Here is a 22,399-nt window from a genome sequence, read left to right as displayed (position 1 = left end):
GTATCTGACTGCCCGAGATTCGCTGTATAAATAATTTTGATAATTATTAAAAATAAAAAATAAAAAACAAGGGGCATATACTGTTTAAAAAATAAGAAAGTTTCCAGTAAATTTAGGTTAAACAGCTGTCAAAACATAAATTCGCTGAACTTGGAAAATCCCTTGGATAACAAAACTAGCTCTTAAAGAAGTACTTCCTCTTTCATGATATTTTCAAAATAAAAGCATCTGACTGCCAGAGGTTCACTGTTTGAATCATTTTTGTTCTGGTCACCAAATAAAACATAGGGCTTATACTGTTTAAAAATTACTATAGTTTCCATTAAAATACCAGTATCTATGCTCTGAACTTTACAAATACAATGGTTAGCAATTCAAAAGACTATAAATAAATAATGAGCCCTCTCTAATATATCTAAATAATTTGATGTGTCATTTTGTGACGTTAAATGCTAAATTGTGTGAATCTTCTATTGACTTTTTAGGTCAATTTGATTTATACCATGGATTTGATAATACATTGGTCAGTTGCTCAGACAGATACACTTCCAGGAAGGATAAGAAACAATTTAGAAAATATATATTTTTTTATTGGGTATTAAGTCTATCAAAGGATGCAGAGTCCAGTCTGACTACTGATTACAGTTTGCAAACGAAAGGTCATTAAAAAGTGCCATGAAGGTTTTATTCCCTCAGACAGCATTCCTAATTACAAGAAGTGCTTATGACAGATAATAGCACAATATACACTCACTGAGCACTTTAAAAGGAACACTAATAGGCCCCAAGGTTTGAAATGTTGTGCATTCTGAGATGCTATTCTGCTCACTACAACTGTACAGAGTGGTTATCCGAGTTACCGTAGCCTTTCTGTCAGCTCGAACCAGTCTGGTCGTTCTCCATTGACCTTTCTCATCAATAAGGTATTTCCGTCCGCAGAACTGCCACTCACTGGATGTTTTTTGTTTTTGGCACCATTCTAAGTAACCTCTAGAGACTGTTGTGTGTGAAAATCCCAGGAGATCAGCAGTTACAGAAATGCTCAAACCAGCCCATCTGGCACCAACAATCATGCCAAGGTCTAAATGACTGAGATCACATTTTTTCCCCATACTGATGGTTGATGTGAACATAAACTGAAGCACTGCACTGCTGCAACACGATTGGCTGATTAGATAATTGCATGAATAAGTAGCTGTACAGGTGTTCCTTATAAAGTGCTCAGTGAGTGTAGCTCTTTTTAACAGATCATTCATTACAATACAAATTACTCATATGATTTTGGCCACATCGATTTAACTGTTTAAAGCTTTAGGACTAACTAGAAATGTTAAGATAAAACAGCAATAAGAAAGGGGTAATGCAATTCAATTTCCTACTATGCTTCAAATATTTTTTTTTTCATGCAGGTTTACATTTGTGATCATTGTAGTGTCGAAGATATGCATAAGTCTTCCCACATGTCTGACAAGTGTAGGGCTTCACCCCAGTGTGGATTTGCATATGTTCCTTCATATTACTGAGTTTTACAAACCTTTCCCCACAGACCTCACAGCTGAATGGCTCCTCCGCAGAGTGAACACACATGTGTCGCTTTAAGTTTCCAGATAACTGAAAGGACTTTCCACATGTCTCACACTTGTGAGGTTTTTTATCAGTATGAATAAGTTTATGGATTTTCAGAGAGGTGGACCATTTAAATGTTTTCCCACACACTATGCATTTGTGAGGTCTTTCTCCTGAATGGCTAAACACATGGGTTTTATAGGACCCCTTGCGTACAAAGCCCTTTCCACATATCTCACATTTGAAAGGTTTCTCTCCTGTATGAAGCTGCTCATGTATCCGAAGGCTATATGCGCTGTTGTACCTCCTCTCGCATAACTTGCAAGGAAAAGGTTTGCAGTTATATGAATGAAGTTGCAGATGAATTTTCAACCCATAGGCAGAGCTCAGAAACTTCCCACACACATCACAGCCATAAGCAACTTTCTTATCTGATGAATTTCCAGTCTGATTGTGTGTTAGAATGTGATCCTGTAGCAAAAAATCATGCTGGAATGTTTTTCCACACACTTCACACGTAAACTGCGCATTTCCATGCATCCGCAAATGAATTTTCAAATTGCTTCTCTGTCTGAATCGAACACCACACACCTCACAGATGTACGGCTTTTCACCGGTGTGAATGAGTATGTGGCGTCTCATAGCCTCGTGTTGTGCAAATTTTTTTCCACAGAATTGACATGCATGTCGCCTCTCACCTGTGTGCACAGGGAGGTGCCGTTGCAAATGATTGCGGCTCTTGAAACTCTTATTGCAGTAGCTGCATTTTATCGGCCTGTCACTTGAATGAAATTTCTTGTGCATGTTTAGGGTCCCCATTTCGGCGAAACATTTTCCACACGTCTCACATTCATATGGCTTTTCGCCCGTATGCACCCTTTGGTGCTTGTTTAAATTTCCTTTGACTGTAAATCCTTGTCCACATATATCACAAGTAAAAGGCCTGACTTCAGCATGAACCAGTTGATGTAATGTAAGATGTTTAAAGCTTTTTCCACAGGTACTACAGGGGAATTTCTTCTTCTCATTCTTCGGCATATGTGTACGGAGATGAGTCTCTAGCGCTCTGAACTGTTTGAACTTCTTCCCGCACTTTTCACAACTGTGTCGCTTTATGCTTGAATGTACATGCTTGTGGTGTGCAAGACCATGCATCTTTGGAAAGACCTTTCCACACTGCTCACATTCAAAGGACTCTTTCTCTCGTGGCATTTCAGGTTGATCAGTTGATGTCTGCAACAAGCCTTCCTGATTTTCAGACCAGCCCCTCTCATCATTATCTGACAAAATAAGGCATATCACAATTTGTTTTACATTATATTATACATACACTGGTGGCCAAAAGTTTGGAATAATGTACAGATTTTGCTCTTATGAAAATAAATTAGTACTTTTATTCACCAAACTGATCACAATGTATAGTCAGGACATTAATAATGTGACAAATTACTATTATAATAAAAAATAAAATAAAAATTCAGAACTTCTTAAACTACTTCAAAGAGTTCTCATCAAAAAAATCATCCACGTGCAGCAATGACAGCTTTGCAGATCCTTGGCATTCTAGCTGTCAGTTTGTCTAGATACTCAAGTGACATTTCACCCCACGCTTCCTGTAGCACTTGCCATTGATGTGGCTGTCTTGTAGGGCACTTCTCACGCACCTTACAGTCTAGCTGATCCCACAAAAGCTCAATGGGGTTAAGATCCATAACACTCTTTTCCAATTATCTGTTGTCCAATGTCTGTATTTCTTTGCCCACTCTAACCATTTCTTTTTGCTTTTCTGTTTCAAAAGTGGCTTTTTCTTTGCAATTCTTCCCATAAGGCCTGCACCCCTGAGTCTTCTCTTTACTGTTGTACATGAAACTGGTGTTGAGCGGGTAGAATTCAATGAAGCTGTCAGCTGAGGACATGTGAGGCGTCTATTTCTCAAACTAGAGACTCTGATGTACTTATCCTCTTGTTTAGTTGTACATCTGGCCTTCCACATCTCTTCCTGTCCTTGTTAGAGCCAGTTGTCCTTTGTCTTTGAAGACTGTAGTGTACACCTTTGTATGAAATCTTCAGTTTTTTGGCAATGTCAAGCATTGTATAGCCTTCATTCCTCAAAACAATGATTGACTGATGAGTTTCTAGAGAAAGCTGTTTCTTTTTTGCCATTTTTGACCTAATATTGTCCTTAAGACATGTCAGTCTATTGCGTACTGTGGCAACTCAAAAACAAACACAAAGACAATGTTAAGCTTCATTTAATGAACCAAATAGCTTTCAACTGTGTTTGATATAAAGTGATTTTCTAGTTCCAAATTAGCAATTTAACATGATTACTCAAGGATAAGGTGTTGGAGTGATGGCTGCTGGAAATGGGGCCTGTCTAGATTTGATCAAAAAGATTTTTTTTTTTTTTTTTTAAATAGTGATGGTGCTGTTTTTTTACATCAGTAATGTCCTGACTATACTTTGTGATCAGTTGAATGACACTTTGGTGAATTAAAGTACCAATTTTCTTCCAAAACAGCAAAATCTGTACATTACTCCAAACTGTTGGCCGCCAGTGTATGTGTCAATAAAGATGAAAATTCCTCAGTTTAGAAAGGAATACATTTCCTAAGGAAAGCATAAAATGTTAAAGCAGTCATCGCAAAATATAGTCTAACAATGTACTACCAACAGCTCATGTAGATGTTATACATTTAGAGACAGTAAATGACTGTGAATGGGAGGGCGACCACACAATGAATCTTACCATCACAGAATATTGTCTGGATGGCTTCTTCTGCTCTGTCCTCCACCAAAAGGCTTGCATTACTCTCCTGTACAGGCTATAAAATTCACATCACATGTAAATGTAAATGTTTCAAGTGCAAGCACTGACTAAACAAACATAGGTATTTATCAAGTAACATTATGTTTACTTCAGTTCCCATGCTTGCTTTCTATTGGAGTAATTACATTCAAGAAAATCTGCAGGGCTACAGTATACAGATGGCTCTTTAATTTGACCTTAAAGTGAGAATTCACTCAAAATTGAAAATTCTCTCATCATTTACTCGCTCTCATGCCATCCAAGACGTGTATGACTTCCTTTCTTATGCTGAACAGAAGAATATTTCAGCTCTGTAGGTCCACACAATTTCAAGTGATTGGGTACCAAAATCTTGAAGCTCATAAAGGCAGCATAGAAGTAATCCATATGACTACAGTGGTTAAATCTACATATTCAGAAGCAATATGAGGTGTGGGTGAGAAAGAGATCAATATTTAAGTCCTATTTTACTATAAATATCCACTTTCACATTCTTCATCTTTTGTTTTTGGTGATTCGCCTTCTTCGTGCATATCACCACCTACTGGGCAGGGAGGAGAATTGATAGTAAAAAAAATAAATAAAAAAAACGAAAAAATAAAAAAAAAACATGTAGATATTGACCTGTTTCTCACACCTATCATATTAATTCTGAAGACATGGATCCATTATACACTGGAGTCTTATGGATTACTTTTATGATGCCTTTATATGCTTTCTGGAGCTTCACATTTTTGTTACCCATTCACTTCCATTGTATGGACCTAAAGAGCTGAAATATTATTCTAAAAATCTTAGTTTGTGTTCAGCAGAAGAGAGAAATTAATGCACACTTGGGATGGCGTGAGGGTGAGTAAATGATGGGAGAATTTTTATTTTGGGGTGAACTATCCCTTTAAAGCCTTGAAACTAATACACAAAAATAAAGGCTACACTTCACTCTCTAATGTTGAGATCTCGTTCAAATGTCACCCTCCTCTATACACTTTTTATTTGCTGCCATGTTAGTGGAAATACATTTGGTAGGTACTTAATTCATATGATTACTTTATATCAAGGAGCACAGAAAACATAAGCTTCTATAAACACATGCGTCTATTTTCTTATAAGAATGCACTGATGAATGAGGATGCAAACTTGCAATCATGCATTCTTACCAGCGGAATTTGAGAGTCATTTGGTTTCATGGTGAGATGAGAAGATTCACCTACAAAGTTGCTTGTGGTAAAGGCCTGAGGCTGGTTACGCGTGTCAGCCAGTAATAAGATGACAAGAGTCGGTTGACTCTGAAAAGACTGATACCTAAACATAGTGACCACTGATAGTTAAGAGATGTGCAGCAAACTAACTTAATTTGTGTTGGGCGGCTGGTACAATATAATAATTCAACAAGATTCACGACAACGACGCATCAAGCATTGGCAGTTCTAGCACTTGTATAAACTGTTTGAATAGGTGCAAACAGAACATTTAAATAAGCATCAGTGGTTACGTATGCATCAGAGATCGTGAAAAACAACTGCTGTTAAAATGAAGCCAAAACATGCTGTTGTAATTTTACATCAGATTCTTATCAGAAAAGTTGCGCAGAGCGGTCCTTCCTCTTGTTTTCAAAGCGGGTTTCAAAATAAAAGTATTTAAATAAAAAATAGTTATCTGTTGAAACAGATCAACATTATATAAGGCTTATACTATTTATTATTATAATTCCGACAGCTGCTAAAATTACTATGCTTCAGACTTTTAAAAATTCATGGGCTGTTGCTCAATAAGTAGTGACTAAACAGAGCCATTTCTAAATTTTATTTTAAGTTTGTTTGTTAATCTTTTATTGTCGTACAAATTTTAGCAGTTAAATGTTATTAGGACAATGTTTTCGATCGTGTAATGATCAAGTTGTTAGAACAGATGTATTTCCGGGAAAATAAGAAAGGATCGCTTCTTCTCTTATTTATTGTCGGTTGGCAAACCAGCTTTTGGCGCATTACCGCCACCAACTGAACTGGAGTGTGGAACAGCTATGCGGAAGGACAGCTCTTACTTATATACAGGTGCATCTCAATAAATTAGAATGTCGTGGAAAAGTTCATTTATTTCAGTAATTCAACTCAAATTGTGAAACTCGTGTATTAAATAAATTCAATGCACACAGACTGAAGTAGTTTAAGTCTTTGGTTCTTTTAATTGTGATGATTTTGGCTCACATTTAACAAAAACCCACCAATTCACTATCTCAAAAAATTAGAATATGGTGACATGCCAATCAGCTAATCAACTCAAAACACCTGCAAAGGTTTCCTGAGCCTTCAAAATGGTCTCTCACTTTGGTTCACTAGGCTACACAATCATGGGGAAGACTGCTGATCTGACAGTTGTCCAGAAGACAATCATTGACACCCTTCACAAGGAGGGTAAGCCACAAACATTCATTGCCAAAGAAGCTGGCTGTTCACAGAGTGCTGTATCCAAGCATGTAAACAGAAAGTTGAGTGGAAGGAAAAAGTGTGGAAGAAAAAGATGCACAACCAACCGAGAGAACCGCAGCCTTATGAGGATTGTCAAGCAAAATCGATTCAAGATTTTGGGTGAACTTCACAAGGAATGGACTGAGGCTGGGGTCAAGGCATCAACCACACACAGACATGTCAAGAAATTTGGCTACAGTTGTCGTATTCCTCTTGTTAAGCCACTCCTGAACCACAGACAACATCAGAGGCGTCTTACCTGGGCTAAGGAGAAGAAAAACTGGACTGATGCCCAGTGGTCCAAAGTCCTCTTTTCAGATGAGAGCAAGTTTTGTATTTCATTTGGAAACCAAGGTCCTAGAGTCTGGAGGAAGGGTGGAGAAGCTCATAGCCCAAGTTGCTTGAAGTCCAGTGTTAAATTTCCACAGTCTGTGATGATTTGGGGTGCAATGTCATCTGCTGGTGTTGGTCCATTGTGTTTTTTGAAAACCAAAGTCACTGCACCCGATTACCAAGAAATTTTGGAGCACTTCATGCTTCCTTCTGCTGACCAGCTTTTTAAAGATGCTGATTTCATTTTCCAGCAGGATTTGGCACCTGCCCACACTGCCAAAAGCACCAAAAGTTGGTTAAATGACCATGGTGTTGGTGTGCTTGACTGGCCAGCAAACTCCCCAGACCTGAACCCCATAGAGAATCTATGGGGTATTGTCAAGAGGAAAATGAGAAACAAGAGACCAAAAAGTGCAGATGAGCTGAAGGCCACTGTCAAAGAAACCTGGGCTTCCATACCACCTCAGCAGTGCCACAAACTGATCACCTCCATGCCACACCGAATTGAGGCAGTAATTAAAGCAAAAGGAGCCCCTACCAAGTATTGAGTACATATACAGTAAATGAACATACTTTCCAGAAGGCCAACAATTCACTAAAAATGTTTTTTTTTATTGGTCTTATGATGTATTCTAATTTTGAGATGGTGAATTGGTGGGTTTTTGTTAAATGTGAGCAAAATCATCACAATTAAAAGAACCAAAGACTTAAACTACTTCAGTCTGTGTGCACTGAATTTATTTAATACACGAGTTTCACAATTTGTGTTGAATTACTGAAATAAATGAACTTTTCCATGACATTCTAATTTATTGAGATGCACCTGTATATATACACAGGTGCTGGTCATATAATTAGAATATCATCAAAAAGTTGATTTATTTCACTAATTCCATTCAAAAAGTGAAACTTGTATATTATATTCATTCATTACACACAGACTGATATATTTCAAATGTTTATTTCTTTTAATTTTGATGATTATAATTGACAACTAAGGAAAATCCCAAATTCAGTATCTCAGAAAATTAGAATATTACTTAAGACCAATACAAAGAAAGGATTTTTAGAAATCTTGGCCAACTGAAAAGTATGAGCATGTACAGCACTCAATACTTAGTTGGGGCTCCTTTTGCCTGAATTACTGCAGCAATGCGGTGTGGCATGGAGTCGATCAGTCTGTGGCACTGCTCAGGTGTTATGAGAGCCCAGGTTGCTCTGATAGTGGCCTTCAGCTCTTCTGCATTGTTGGGTCTGGCATATCACATCTTCCTCTTCACAATACCCCATAGATTTTCTATGGGGTTAAGGTCAGGCGAGTTTGCTGGCCAATTAAGAACAGGGATACCATGGTCCTTAAACCAGATACTGGTTGCTTTGGCACTGTGTGCAGGTGCCAAGTCCTGTTGGAAAATGAAATCTGCATCTCCATAAAGTTGGTCAGCAGCAGGAAGCATGAAATGCTCTAAAACTTCCTGGTATACGGCTGCGTTGACCTTGGACCTCAGAAAACACAGTGAACCAACACCAGCAGATGACATGGCACCCCAAACCATCACTGACTGTGGAAACTTTACACTGGACCTCAAGCAACGTGGATTGTGTGCCTCTCCTCTCTTCCTCCAGACTCTGGGACCCTGATTTCCAAAGGAAATGCAAAATTTACTTTCATCAGGGAACATAACTTTGGACCACTCAGCAGCAGTCCAGTCCTTTTTGTCTTTAGCCCAGGCGAGACGCTTCAGACGCTGTCTGTTGTTCAAGAGTGGCTTGACACAAGGAATGCGACAGCTGAAACCCATGTCTTGCATACGTCTGTGCGTAGTGGTTCTCCCCCACATTTTTGAATGGGTTTTGTTTCACAATCCTCTCCAGGGTACGGTTATCCCTATTGCTTGTACACTTTTTTCTACCACATCTTTTCCTTCCCTTCACCTCTCTATTAATGTGCTTGGACACAGAGCTCTGTGAACAGCCAGACTCTTTTGCAATGACCTTTTGTGTCTTGCCCTCCTTGTGCAACATGTCAATGGTCGTCTTTTGGACAACTGTCAAGTCAGCAGTCTTCCCCATGATTGTGTAGCGTACAGAACTAGACTGAGAGACCATTTAAATGCCTTTGCAGGTGTTTTGAGTTAATTAGCTGATTAGAGTGTGGCACCAGGTGTCTTCAATATTGAACCTTTTCACAATATTCTAATTTTCTGAGATACTGAATTTGGGATTTTCCTTAGTTGTCAGTTATAATCATCAAAATTAAAAGAAATAAACATTTGAAATATATCAGTCTGTGTGTAATGAATGAATATAATATACAAGTTTCACTTTTTGAATGGAATTAGTGAAATAAATCAACTTTTTGATGATATTCTAATTATATGACCAGCACCTGTATATATATATATATATATATATATATACACACACACACACACACACACATACATATATAAAAACGTATATTCTCCAATATAATCCTGTTGCTTTCATATACCTCAAAACATCATCTGTCATATCTAACATCACTTGTTTTTCTGCCAAAAGACTTTTTAATGACATGCCTTGGATTCCCTTTGCCTGCAATTTTGAGTGTAATACTTGTCTTTCATTGTTGTAGGCTGTGCAATGTAGAATAACATGTTCAACTGTCTCTACATCATCACAGTGACTGCATAATCCATTATGGTGCTTTTTTATTTATGTACAAATTTTAATTAAATCCAGTGTGAACTATGCATATTCTTGTTATTAATGATTCTTCTCTTCTTCTTAATAAAGCTGCGGTTCCTCCTCCTGTACCCACATTTTCCTGTATCTTATATAAGTGTCTCCCCTTTATTTCTTCATCCCAAATTTCTGCCAGATATTATTTGTAGCTTTACAAATAAGTGCCTTGGCTTCCGATTTGCTCATGTGAATTATTAGTTCGACATTATTACATTTTAATGAGTTTTTTCAGTTTGTCCACAGTCTCAATTCCTTCTACTCCTACATGTGCAGGAACCCAGAGAAAAATAATAATGTTTCCTTGATTATGCAGTGTGTACAAGAGTTGTAAAATTTCATATATTATATCTTGTCTACAGTCAGAATGTGCAAACTGCAGACTTTTCAGGGCTGTTAGAGAGTCTGTGCAAATGACTACTTTGTCAAGTCTTACTTCTTCCCACTGGAGAGCCAAATATATTGCCACCAACTCAACTGTAAACTGTAAAAATTTGACCACTTCTCTGGTTTACAGCTTCACAATAACTCATCAGCTTCACAGTAAAGTTCTTGACCCAGTCTCTCTCTCTCGATCTGGCGCTGGCATGGTCCTTTTATGCCGCTCTCCCCAATCTCACTACAATTAGAGACAGGTGTTAGTCATAATTTGGCTCAGGTGTATGCACCCTTACCGCTTTCTCTCTCTCTCGATGGACGCTCGACCACGCCCCCGCTGCCACATATCCCCACCGCCCGACTCAGGCTGGGGAGACATCCGGACTGCCTACCACTCCCCCCCCCCATTTCTGGACAGGAAGTCGACGACAGCCATCTGCGTTCCCGGCCTGTGGACCACCTTGAATTTAAAGGGCTGGAGTGCCAGATACCACCGGGTGATCCGCGCATTGGTATTCTTCATGCGATGGAGCCATTGGAGTGGGCCGTGATCTGAGCAGAGAGTGAAGGCCCGCCCCAGCAGGCAGTAACAGAGAGTGAGGACTGCCCACTTGATGGCCAGACACTCCTTTTCTACGGTGCTGTACTTAGTTTCCCTCAAGGAGAGCTTGCGGCTGATGTACAGCACTGGGCGCTCCTCCCCCTCCACCACCTGTGAGAGTATGGCCACCAGCCCCCTGTCTGAAGCGTCCATCTGCAATACAAAAGGGAGAGAGAAATTAGGTGCATGTAAAAACGGCCCCCCGCAAAGTGCGGCTTTAACCTGCATAAATGCCTGTTGGCAATGCTCCGTCCACTGGACCGGGTCTGGAGCTCCCTTTTTAGTGAGATCAGTCAGCGGGCTGGTGACATCTGAATAGTTAGGCACAAATCTCCTATAACAGCCAGCCAGCCAGCCCCAAGAACTGTCTCACCCCCTTTTTGGTCTTGGGTCTTGGGCAGGTCGCAATCGCCGCCGTCTTGTCAATTTGGGGACGCACTTGCCTGTGGCCCCTGTGGAACCCCAGATACCGTACCTCCACCCATCCAATGCTGTAAGCCCAGCCCATTGCAGCGACCTCAGAACTGCCCTCAGAACCGCCCTTAGATGCTGCATATGCCGCTGCCAATCATTGCTATAAATGATGAAGTCATCCAAATAGGAAGCGGCGTAAGCCAAATGCAGTCTGAGGATTCGGTCCATGAGGTGCTGAAACGTGGCCGAAGCCCCCAAACAAACCGAACAGAAGTGTCACAAATTGGTGTAATCCGAATGGAGTGGAGAAAGTCATTTTTTCACGGGAAATTGGTGTCAAGGGGATCTGCCAATAACCCTTTGTCAAATCCAGTGTCGAGTAAAAATGAGCAGTGCCCAACCGATCGAGCAACTCATCAATATGAGGCATTGGATATGCATCAAATTTAGACACCGCGTTGACTTTTCTATAATCCACACAGAACCGTACAGACCCGCCGCTCTTAGGCACCAGAACAACCGGGCTGGACCAGTTGCTGTGGGATTCCTCTATTACTACCATATCGAGCATTGCATCCAGTTCTTCCTGGATTATTTTTTTTTTATGTTCGGGCCATCAGTAGGGACAGGAACGTACCACCACCGCCGGCTCAGTAGCGATGTGGTGCTGGATGAGGTTCGTGCAACCCGGTAGAAGGGAAAACACATCTGTGAATTCTTGTTGTTGTTTGGCAACCTCTGCGAGTTGGTATGGTGAGAGATGGTCTCCGCAAGTGACCGGGGTGACGTGATTGTGTTTTGTGTTTACCTCCGGCCTGAGCTCCGCCCTCTCCGGAACTACCGTAGCCAACGTCACAGGGGCCCTCCACAATTTCAGAAGGTTGAGGTGATAAATTTGACGCGCACCCACTCTATCGGTTCGCTTTACCTCATAATTGAGATCCCCCACTCGTCATGTGACCTCAAAGGGTCCTTGCCACTTGGCAAGTAATTTGGAGCTCGATGTGGGGAGTAATACGAGTACCTTATCTCCTGGTGCAAATTCCCGTAGCCGAGTTCCCCTGTTATACAGTCGGCTCTGTCGTTCTTGAGCTTGGAACAAATTCTCCTGTTAGTTGCCCCAAGGTGTGGAGTTTTGCTCTAAGATCAAGAACATATTGTATTTCATTCTTAATGGTTGAAGGTCCCTCCTCCCAAGCTTTGCATATGACATCAAGCACACCGTGCGGGCACCACCCATACAGCAGCTCGAATGGGGAAAACCCAGTGGAGACTTGCGGGACTTCTCGCACTGCAAATAACAGGGGATCGAGCCACTTGTCCCAATTTCTAGCATCCTTGTGCACGAACTTGCAAATCATATTTTTAAGGGTTTTATTAAATCACTCCACCAGGCCATCTGTTTGTGGATGGTAAACGCTGGTGTGTATTGACTTAATGCCCAATAATTCGTAAAGCTCGTGTAGTGTCCGTGACATAAAGGTTGTGCCCTGATCAGTGAGGATTTCTTTCAGAATCCCCACCCGGGAGATTATTTTGAAGAGTGCCTCCGTAACATTGCATGCTGATGTTGCGCAGGGGCACTACTTCCGGATATCGCATTGCATAGTCCACTAGGACCAATACAAAGCGATGTCCGCGTTTTGACTGCTCTTATGGCCCGACGAGGTCCATGCCAATTCTCTCGAAGGGGACCTCGATCAGTGTAAGGGGGCGCAATGGTGCTTTTGGGGTGGCCGGTGGATTCACCAGCTGACATTCACGGCAAGCCGCACACCACCTGAGAACATCGCCACCAATGCCCGGCCAATAGAAAAGGGCTATTAGTCGGTTCATTGTTTTTCTTTCCTCTAGATGCCCCGCCATGGGATTATAATGAGCCGCCTGGAACACCATTTCCCAGCGGCTCCGCGGTATTAAGAGCTGGGTTGTATCTTCCTTTGTTTGAGCGTCCTGCATCACTCTATACAACCGCTCATTTATAATTGAGAAATAGGGATATGAAAGTGCGACATTCGGCTGGAGGTGTTGACCATCGATCATTCTCACTTGGTCGAAGGCATGCTTGAGGGTTTCGTCTTGCGACTGCTCCAAAGGAGCATCCTCTTTGGGAAATCCCCCGAGGATGGGAGGGGCTGCAGCCTCTCCCCCACTCACGTCATCCCGAAGTGGAGCTGATGAAGGTGGCCCCGGCTCCGCCTCCCCTGCCAGAGCATCGGACATTTCATATCTCATCACTTTTGTGCAGGACAAAAGCGCATCCGTGCATATTCCCTTTAATAAATTTCTAAATTCAGGCCAATTAGTCCCCAAAATCAGCGGATGGGTGAGGCGGGAACTTACCGCGGCCTCCACTCTATGCTTAGTTCCCTGAAATTTAATCACAAGAGTCACCACAGGGTAGTTGTGAATATCCCCATGCACACACTTCACCCTCACCATTTTAGCTGTGCCCAAAGCCTCATGTTGGACCAAGCATTGGCAGATAGTGGTCTGGTTACAACCTGTGTCCACCAAGGCTTGGTGTGTACTCCCCTTGATTCTTACCGGTATCCTGTACCCTCCAGCCCGATCGGGGGCAGCCCGTGGTGCGTCGGGGATCTGGACTACAGTTCCCAGGTCCATCACAGGACACTGATCCCGGAAGTGTTCTGGATCCCTGCAACACCAGCAGGCAGGTCCAGGTGCTACACTCGCACTTGTGGGGGCGGGTACATCTGCCTGAGGGGGAGAGCGGGTAGACCCTGAAGTTGCCAGGAAAGGGATAAACCGGCGCAAGCAAGGAGCCGGCTTCGGTGGTGGGTTTCCATGCCTCCGGAGTGCAGGAACAGGGCCTGGAGAGAGGACAGAGTGAGAGGGGAGAGGGGAGTGGGAAGAGATGGGAGAAAACACAGGGGGAGGGGAGAGAGAGAGGGAGGGCTCCTCCACGCTTGGGCACACCACCATATGGTCCTCCGCCAGCTAGACCGCTTCCTCCAGCAACGCCAGGCGATGGCACTGGACCCACTCCGCCATCCCTTCAGGAAGCCGATGAATCAGCTGTTCCAGCACCACTTAGTCGACCACTCCCTCGACGTCGCGGTCCCCCGCCCGCAGACAGTTCCGGCAGGCATCACGGAGCCGCTGAGAAAAGGCAAACGGGTGACCGGCTCCTTCCAACTTCATCAAGCGGAACAGTTGACGGAATTGCTCTGGGCTCCGGCCGACCCGCTGCAGGATGGTCTTCCTCAGATCGCCATAGACCAGAAGATTGGCCGCCGGCAGATGTTGTGCTGCAAGCTGGGCTTCCCCTGACAGCAGAGGGATAAGCCGGGCTACCCACTGAGCATGCGGCCAGCCCCAGATTTCAGCGGTTTGCTCAAATATGTCAAGGAAGGCTTCAGGGTTGTCTTCCGCCCCCATCTTCAACAGCGGGGGCAGGGGGCTGCTGTTGTCCGAGGTCACTGCCGGGGCTTTCTCCTGGGTGAGGAGGCTCCGAATGACCTGCCGGTCCTCTGCCTGAACTCTAAGGACCTCATAGAAGCGGCATTCCTGATTTTGGTGGAGTTCAAGCAGAGCCTGTTGGTGGGTGTGATGTAGGTCGGCAAGGGACTTGATGATGTCGGTCAGCGGGAAGGACTCCATGGAGCGTACAGTCTTCAAATCAGATCCCGGGTTTCGGCACCAGTGTAACAAGGAAGGACACCGGGAACTGGATTCTTCAAACACAGGTAGGGAACTTTTAATTGACCACTTCTCTGGTTTATAGCTTCACAATAACTCATCAGCTTCACAGTAAAGTTCTTGACCCAGTCTCTCTCTCTCGATCTGGCGCTGGCATGGTCCTTTTATGCCACTCTCCCCAATCTCACTACAATTAGAGACAGGTGTTAGTCATAATTTGGCTCAGGTGTATGCACCCTTACCGCTCTCTCTCACTCTCTCGACGGATGCTCGACCACAGCCTCGTGCCACACTGTTCTTGAAGACTGCTTGGAATATGAAAAATATGTAAGTAGAGGATTTGGATGGAATCTAGGTAAGAGAGTGGAAGTTTGGATTGAATAATATAGAATATGAGTTATATACCTCCTTGGATATTCCCTTAACCTAAGGTAAATTTAGAAATAATAGAAAAGAAAAAAGAATGGTAAGAGGATGGAAATGACAATATCTGTCATTTGGTGCAAGAATACATCAAAAGACACTACTACAACTAACAATATTCACAGATGGTTCAAAAAATGTATCCCAGAATTTAATAAAATAATTACTAGCAATGTAGAGATATACAGTACACAGCTGAATTAGTGGCAATAACTCTGAGTTTGCAATAGGTGGAGGAAGTTAATCCACATGATACAGTTGAAGTCAGATGTTTACTTACACTTAGGTTGAAGTCATTAAAACTCATTTTTTAACCACTCCACAGATTTCATATTTGCAAACTATAGTTTTGGCAAGTCATTTAGGACATCTACTTTGAGCATGACGATTAATTTTTCCAACAATTGTTTACAGACAGGTTGTTTCACATTTAATTGACTATATCAGAATTCTAGTGGGTCAGAAGTTTACATACACAAAGTTAACTGTGCCTTTAAGCAGATTGGAAAATTCAAGAAAATGATGTCAAGCCTTTAGACAATTAGCCAGTTAGCTTCTGATAGGAGGTGTACTGAATTGGAGGTGTACCTGTGGATATATTTTAAGGCCTACCTTCAAACTCAGTGCCTCTTTGCTTGACATCATGGGAAAAAAAACAAAATCAGCCAAGACCTCAGAAAAACAATTGTGGACTTCCACAAGTCTTGTTCATCCTTGGGAGCAATTTTCAAATGCCTGAAGGTACCACGTTCATCTGTACAAACAATAGTATGCAAGTATAAACACCATAGGACCACGCAGCCATCATACTGCTCAGGAAGGAGACTCATTCTGTCTCCTAGAGGTGAACGTAGTTTGGTGTGAAAAGTGCAAATCAATCCCAGAACACCACCAAAGAACCTTGTGAAGATGCTAAAGGAAACATGTAGACAAGTATCTATATCCACAGTAAAACGAGTCCTATATTGACATAACCTGAAAGGCTTTTTGGCCATAATGACCATCGTTATGTTTGGAGGAAAAAGGGTGAGGCTTGCAAGCCGAAGAACACTATCCCAACCGTGAAGCATGGGGGCGGCAGCATCATGTTTTGGGGGTGCTTTGCTGCAGGACGGACTGCTGCACTTCACAAAATAGATGGCATCATGAAGAAGGAAAATTATGTGGATATATTGAAGCAACATCTCAAGACATCAGCCAGGAAATTAAAGCTTGGTCACAAATGGGTCTTCCAAATGGACAATGACCCCAAGCATAGCTCCAAAGTTGTGGCAAAATGACTTGAGGACAACAAAGTCAAGGTTTTGGAGTGGCCATCACAAAGCCCTGACCTCAATCTGACAGAAAATTTGTGGGCAGAACAGAAAAAGTGTGTGCGAGCAAGGAGGCCTTCAAACCTGACTCAGTTACACCAGTTCTGTCTGGAGGAATGGGCCAAAATTCCAGCAACTTATTGTGAGAAGGTTGTGGAAGGCTACCCAAAACATTTGACCCAAGTTAAACAATTTAAAGGCAATGCTACCAAATACTAAAAAAGTGCATGTAAACTTCTGACCCACTGGGAATATGATGAAAGAAATAAAAGCTGAAATAAATAATTCTCTCTACTATTATTCTGACATTACACATTCTTAAAATAGTGATCCTAACTGACCTAAGACAGAGAATATTTTCTACGATTAAATGACAGGAATTGTGAAAAACTGAGTTTAAATGTAAAAACTTGGAATAGATGTTAAATTCTTCTAGATATCCGCATGATTAAAAGGAAATGAATCAGCTTTTACAGTTAATGACAAAATACAGATTCCTCTTTGAAAAAATGAAGGGAAATCTCTAATTAAATGCAATATAGATAAAAATGGCAAGAGTTGGGATACAGATAAAATAAAAAGGTCGAGAATATTACAAAATTCAAAAATCAAAGCTAAACTCTTCAGATGTAGAAACAGAAGAGGGGATATAATATTCACTAGACTACAGTTAGGACATACACGATTAAATAATCAGGGTTGGGAGGGTTACTTGTGTTCCACTACAGATTACATCCTGTAAAATGTCATTTGTAACATATTCCGTTAGATTAGTTATGGTCAGTAATGTAATCTGAATACATTTGATTACTTCTTCAGCACTGGCAGATTTTTGTTTTGACTATAAACAAGTGTAACAAGGTTCTTAAGATGGGCAAGGAGGAGGCGGGAACCAGCTGAACAGTCAACATAAAACTTTAATAACAAACTGAACTCAAACATAACATAAACTGCAAAACAAACAAAGACGCACACACACAGCTTCATGCGTCTCTCTCCCTCTCTCTCTCGAACTGGCGTCTCCGGCCCCCCCTTATCTCTCTCCCGCTGATTAGTCAACTTAGCGCCAGGCGTGCGTCATCACGGCCCGGCCACGCCCCACTCCTCGTCACACTCCTCCACCACCAGATTCAGGCCAGGGAGACCTCCGGCCTGACTTACTCCCCACCTCCTTTCCTGGAGGGGAGGTGCTGCCCTTTCGGCCGTCCTTCCCCGCCTCTTGGGAAACTGAGAGAGACGAGGGGAGGGAGAGGGAAGAGAGAAAAAGTGAGTGGGAGAGACAGAACAAGAGAGAGAGAGAGAGAAAGTGGCTCGCCGGTCCCCGGACACGCTGTCGCCTGGTCCTCGGCCAGCAGGGTAGCGGTCCTCCGCGACACCGGGCAATGACACTGAACTTTGCCTCCTGGCGGACGGCAGCAGGCTCCTCTGGCTCCCGGCAGACATCAGCAGATCCTCTGCCTCCTGGTGGCCGTCAACGGCTCCTCTGTCTCCCGGCGAACCGCTCCAGTTCCACCGCACCATATCTCCTCTGCGTCGCGACGTCCAACAGTGGCGAGAGCTCTCTGACAGCGCATCCCTCCTCCCTCCCGGGCTTCGGCACCAATGTAACATGGTTCTTAAGATGGGCAAAGAGGAGGCAGGAACCAGCTGAACAGATAACATAAAACTTTAATAACAAACTGAAACTCAAACATAAAATAAACTACAAAACAAACAAAGAAGCTAACACACAGCTTCGTGCGTCTCTCTCTCTCTCAAACTGGCGTCTCCGCCCCCCCCCATCTCTCTCCCACTGATTAGTCACTCAGCGCCAGGCATGCACCATCACGGCCCAGCCACGCCCCACTCCTCATCACAACAAGTTAATAACAAGTGAAAGAAAATCTGCCAGTACAGTAAGACAAAATACACTTAAATTAAAAATACATTCTCTGAAATAGGCCTACATATTTTTTGCAGTGTAGCTTCTAAACCAAGAAAGCTGATCTTGTTTTAAGGATTTTAAGATATTTTTACAGAAAAACAATACAGAAAATTCTCATCAGATTTTGCCCTTATATCAAAGGTCTTACTAGAGAAAGAAAAATTATGATTTAATGTGGATTTTCTTGATATGATCGTGCCTGCTAACAGGCGAACGTAAAATGGCTAGAAACAGCATTTTAGCTTAGCACAAAGCTAAATGTTCACATAACAATTTACACAAGGTTCATTTCTATTTTTACTGCTGCAAACTTACTTCAAACTTACTTCTCTGTCTGCTCGTATGAATGTAACACATCATAAAAAAAGTGTTTCACCTCTGTTCAAATGCATTTTGGATCGCATCATTTATATGTATAAATGTTTTCCATCTGAAAGGATTAAATGAAACAAATGACAATAAAATGCAAAGAAATCTCTTCAGTAATCAAAATACTTTATGAATGTAACTGTATTATAAATATCAATTATTTAAAGTGTAACTGTAGTGGAATACAGTTACTTATATTTTGTATTTTAAATATGTAATCCCGACACATGTATTCCGTTACTCCCCAACCCTGCAAATAATACACCATTTCTCATTAATAAAACAGATAACAGACAAATGTGAGCTATGTAAATGTAAAGAAAATGTGGAGCATGTGCTAATTTAATGTACAAAAAAATATGCAGAAAGAACTGAACTGAAGGAAGTTATATGAAAAAATGGGAGCGACTGGAATATCAGGGGACTACTAGAAATAGGAAATAAACAGTTGGAAGTAGGCAGGGCTTTAAGTTTTTACAAGATACTAAGCCATGCCGCTACACTCCAATACAGTAGGTGGCGGTATGCACATTTTACGATGGTCTGTAACCCGCCAGAAAACTAAAAGAAGAAGACGCGTGCGTGAAATGCGGGATTGTTTACAACATAGGTGGAGGAATGCTGTACAGAAGCTGAATTGGTTTTGCTATAGCTTTGTATTAGTATCTGTTTTTTTGTTTTCCAAAATGGTGCTTACTTGTGCTTATCCTGGATGCCTCAACCTAGTGAAAATCGTTAGATTACGTCCGCGGGCATCATCGCAAGAGGAAAGACTAACTTTTCACAGATTCCCTATCAATGATCCTGAACGACTGAAGCTGTGGCTGCTCGCTTGTCACCGGAATATCAATACACCCACTGAGTCACTCAAAATATTGAGGGTGTGTAGTGAGCATTTTTCCCCTGCCGATTTCAGACCAGACGAGGGGAAAATCCGACGATATCTGAAATCATCAGCTGTGCCTATGCCGTTTTCACAGCGAACTGAGGTATGTCTGTGTGTATGTCTCTCTGCGCTTTCGCGGCCGTCACTTCTCACGTGAACATGCCAACGCGCTTACGTCACGCGAGAGGCCACGTGATTCCGCCCCTCTAGTGGACTTGCATGCGACAACTGTCCGGAAGCGAATATTTATAGTTAAATGTTTTAAATATTGATCTGTTTCTTACACACACGCATATCGTATCGATTCAGAAGACATCAATTAATCACCTGGATTCGTATGGATTACTCTTATGCAGCCTTTATGTGGGTTTTGGAGCTTCAAAGTTTTGGTACCTGTTTACTTGAATTGAATGGACATACAGAGACATTTTTCTAAAAAAAATCTTCGTTTGTGTTCAGCAGAAGAAAGAAAGTCATACACATCTGGGATGGCATGAGGGAGAGTAAATGATGAGAGAATTTTCATTTTTTGGATGAACTATTCAACTCTTAAATTGGTTTACATTTAAAATCTTGACTTGCGCCATTGCTCGCTTTTGCGCGCTCACGGCAGTGCATGTAGAGAAGCCCGTTCCGAACTGTTTTACATCTATATTTGTTGATATAGTTTATTATTATTATTATTATTAGTTTGTTTTTCAAAATGGTGCGCATATGTGCTTTTCCTGGATGCTTCAACCGAGAGAAACTAGTGAGACTCCGTCATTCGGGATCAAAATCGCAGGGGGAAAGTTTGACTTTCCACAGATTTCCAAGGCATGATCCACAGAGATTGAAGCTGTGGCTTCTCGCTCTTCGCCTTGATCCCAGCACACCCACTAAAATTGTCCGTGGACTGAAGGTGTGCAGTGAACATTTTTCACCAGACGATTTAATTGAAAACGGGAGCACAGGAAGACGAGTTCTAAAATCAACAGCAGTGCCCATGCTCGTACCAAAAACAGAGGTAATATGGCAAGCCGTTTTGACATTTATTACTTAAAATGTACTAGTATATGTATATTTATGTTACTTTTTATTAATTGAAAGTTTAGCATAAAGATCATGTTTTACGGACACGGGGGTGGAGTGTTATCGACCATTATTCAGGGTCAGAAATGATTCCGAGTTGAAAACAAGTTAAGCTCAATCGACAGAATTTGTGGCATAAAGTTAATTACCACAAAAAAATAATATCGACTCTTTCCTCCTCTGGGTTACAGTGAAGCACTTACAATGGAATTAAATGGGGCCAATCCGTAAACATTAAAATAATCACTGTTTCAAAAGTATAGCCACAAGACCTAAACAATTTGTGATTAAATAGCTTACTAACCTTTTCTGTGTAAAGTTATATCCAATTTTACAACTTTGTTGACATGACAACGTAATGCCGTAAAGCTTAAAATGACTGTAAAAACAACTATTTAAACAACTTTTACAGCTCAAATAATACACAATTTTAACAGAAAATTTAATTTAAGTGCTTTTACAGGGCTCCAGACTAAAAAAATAACTTAGTAGCCATTGGCTCCTAAACTGAAACATTAAAGAGCCAAATGGCAGTTTTTAGTCGCCAAATCACAGAATTGCTCAATTTAGATTGCTGTTTAGAAAGAAGATAGAAAGCCGAAGAAAAGGAAGACAGCTGATAAGTGATAACCCATTAATCGAAGGTTTAATAAACAGTATATACATCGATCAGCCACAACATTAAAACCACCTGCCTAATATTGTGTAGGTCCCCCTCGTGCTGCCAAAACAGCACCAACCCGCAACCTGTGGAAGGAAATGCCTTGTTGATGAGCCGGGTCAACAGAGAATGGCCAGACTGGTTTGAAATGACAAAGTCTACGGTAACTCAATTAACCGCTCTGTACAATTGTGGTGAGAAGAATAGCATCTCAGAATGCTATTCTGAGATGCGGGTTGGCGCTGTTTTGGCGGCACAAGGGGGACCTACACAATATTAGGCAGGTGGTTTTAATGTTGTGGCTGATCGATGTGTAGTTGAGAAGATAAGTTTGCATTCCCTTTTGTCTCATAAATGTTCACACCCTTTTAATAATTTCTACAAATATAAGAGATAAAAAAAAAATTTATTTAGCACTGCTCTGCTACAATCCCAAACGATAATTACCTGAAGAAGAAAAAAAGTGATACACAATATTGACTTAATTATAAAGAAGCCCGAAATACACATGGGACTCTTATTTTGAAATGTCTGTGCTCCCAGTTGTGAGCTCACTGACGGCTGATTTGCTGAGAAAGTGAATCTGATTCAAACTGCTAACCTGAGATCAAACCCTCAAAAGACCCGGTCATTTGTTCACGACTCTGGTGCTGTAGTGAGCTCGTCATCACAACAGAACGGATGAAAAGTGGCACAAGACACACTGGTGCGCGTTCTAAAAATGTATTCAGTAACTCACAAGATATCTGACGAAACCGCACACAACCCGACTGTCACCAGTGGTGAATAGATTTTAAAT

The 22,399-nt window shown here is 41.8% G+C and overlaps 3 protein-coding genes across 9 annotated transcripts in view; 1 reads left to right on the top strand and 2 right to left on the bottom strand.

Moving 5' to 3' along the window:
* Positions 1 to 566: 566 nt before the first annotated feature.
* On the bottom strand, positions 567 to 19,818 carry LOC127422504 (zinc finger protein 226-like). 4 transcript variants are annotated; one of them, XR_007894185.1, is made up of 5 exons: positions 19,680 to 19,818; positions 13,838 to 15,140; positions 10,572 to 11,029; positions 4,316 to 4,391; positions 567 to 2,846 (listed from the first exon to the last, which is right to left on the bottom strand). XR_007894185.1 is itself a non-coding variant. In XM_051666082.1 (3 exons), the coding sequence occupies exons 1-3, from the start codon at positions 5,683 to 5,685 to the stop codon at positions 1,402 to 1,404; spliced, it is 1,674 nt and encodes a 557-aa protein (XP_051522042.1). In that variant the 5' UTR covers positions 5,686 to 6,315; the 3' UTR covers positions 568 to 1,401. The 4 variants fall into 4 exon arrangements, 3 of the variants coding, with proteins under 3 accessions (XP_051522042.1, XP_051522043.1, XP_051522044.1); XM_051666082.1 differs by lacking the exons at positions 10,572 to 11,029; positions 13,838 to 15,140; positions 19,680 to 19,818 and adding an exon at positions 5,533 to 6,315 and having other exon boundaries at positions 568 to 2,846; XM_051666084.1 differs by lacking the exons at positions 567 to 2,846; positions 4,316 to 4,391 and having other exon boundaries at positions 9,742 to 11,029.
* Positions 17,267 to 18,922, bottom strand: LOC127422508 (uncharacterized). Its single transcript, XM_051666095.1, has 2 exons — positions 18,421 to 18,922; positions 17,267 to 18,336 (listed from the first exon to the last, which is right to left on the bottom strand). Exons 1-2 carry the CDS (start codon positions 18,469 to 18,471, stop codon positions 17,770 to 17,772), a joined length of 618 nt encoding a protein of 205 aa, XP_051522055.1. The 5' UTR covers positions 18,472 to 18,922; the 3' UTR covers positions 17,267 to 17,769.
* Positions 19,183 to 22,399, top strand: part of LOC127422499 (uncharacterized) — a 46,429-nt gene continuing 43,212 nt past the window's right edge. For 2 of the 4 annotated variants that reach the window (XM_051666071.1, XM_051666070.1), the window contains exon 1: positions 20,059 to 20,874. In XM_051666071.1, coding sequence (XP_051522031.1) covers positions 20,572 to 20,874 — 303 coding nt within the window. In that variant the 5' untranslated portion in view covers positions 20,059 to 20,571. Of the gene's footprint in view, positions 19,972 to 20,058; positions 20,875 to 22,399 lie in introns of those variants that run through there. The other 2 variants (XM_051666068.1, XM_051666069.1) reach the window with 2 other exon arrangements.

Source organism: Myxocyprinus asiaticus, chromosome 31 (genome assembly GCF_019703515.2).
Source record: "Myxocyprinus asiaticus isolate MX2 ecotype Aquarium Trade chromosome 31, UBuf_Myxa_2, whole genome shotgun sequence".
NCBI lineage: Eukaryota > Metazoa > Chordata > Actinopteri > Cypriniformes > Catostomidae > Myxocyprinus > Myxocyprinus asiaticus.
The sequence above is the reverse complement of the archived record's forward strand: the minus strand, read 5'-3'. Positions and strand labels throughout refer to the sequence as shown.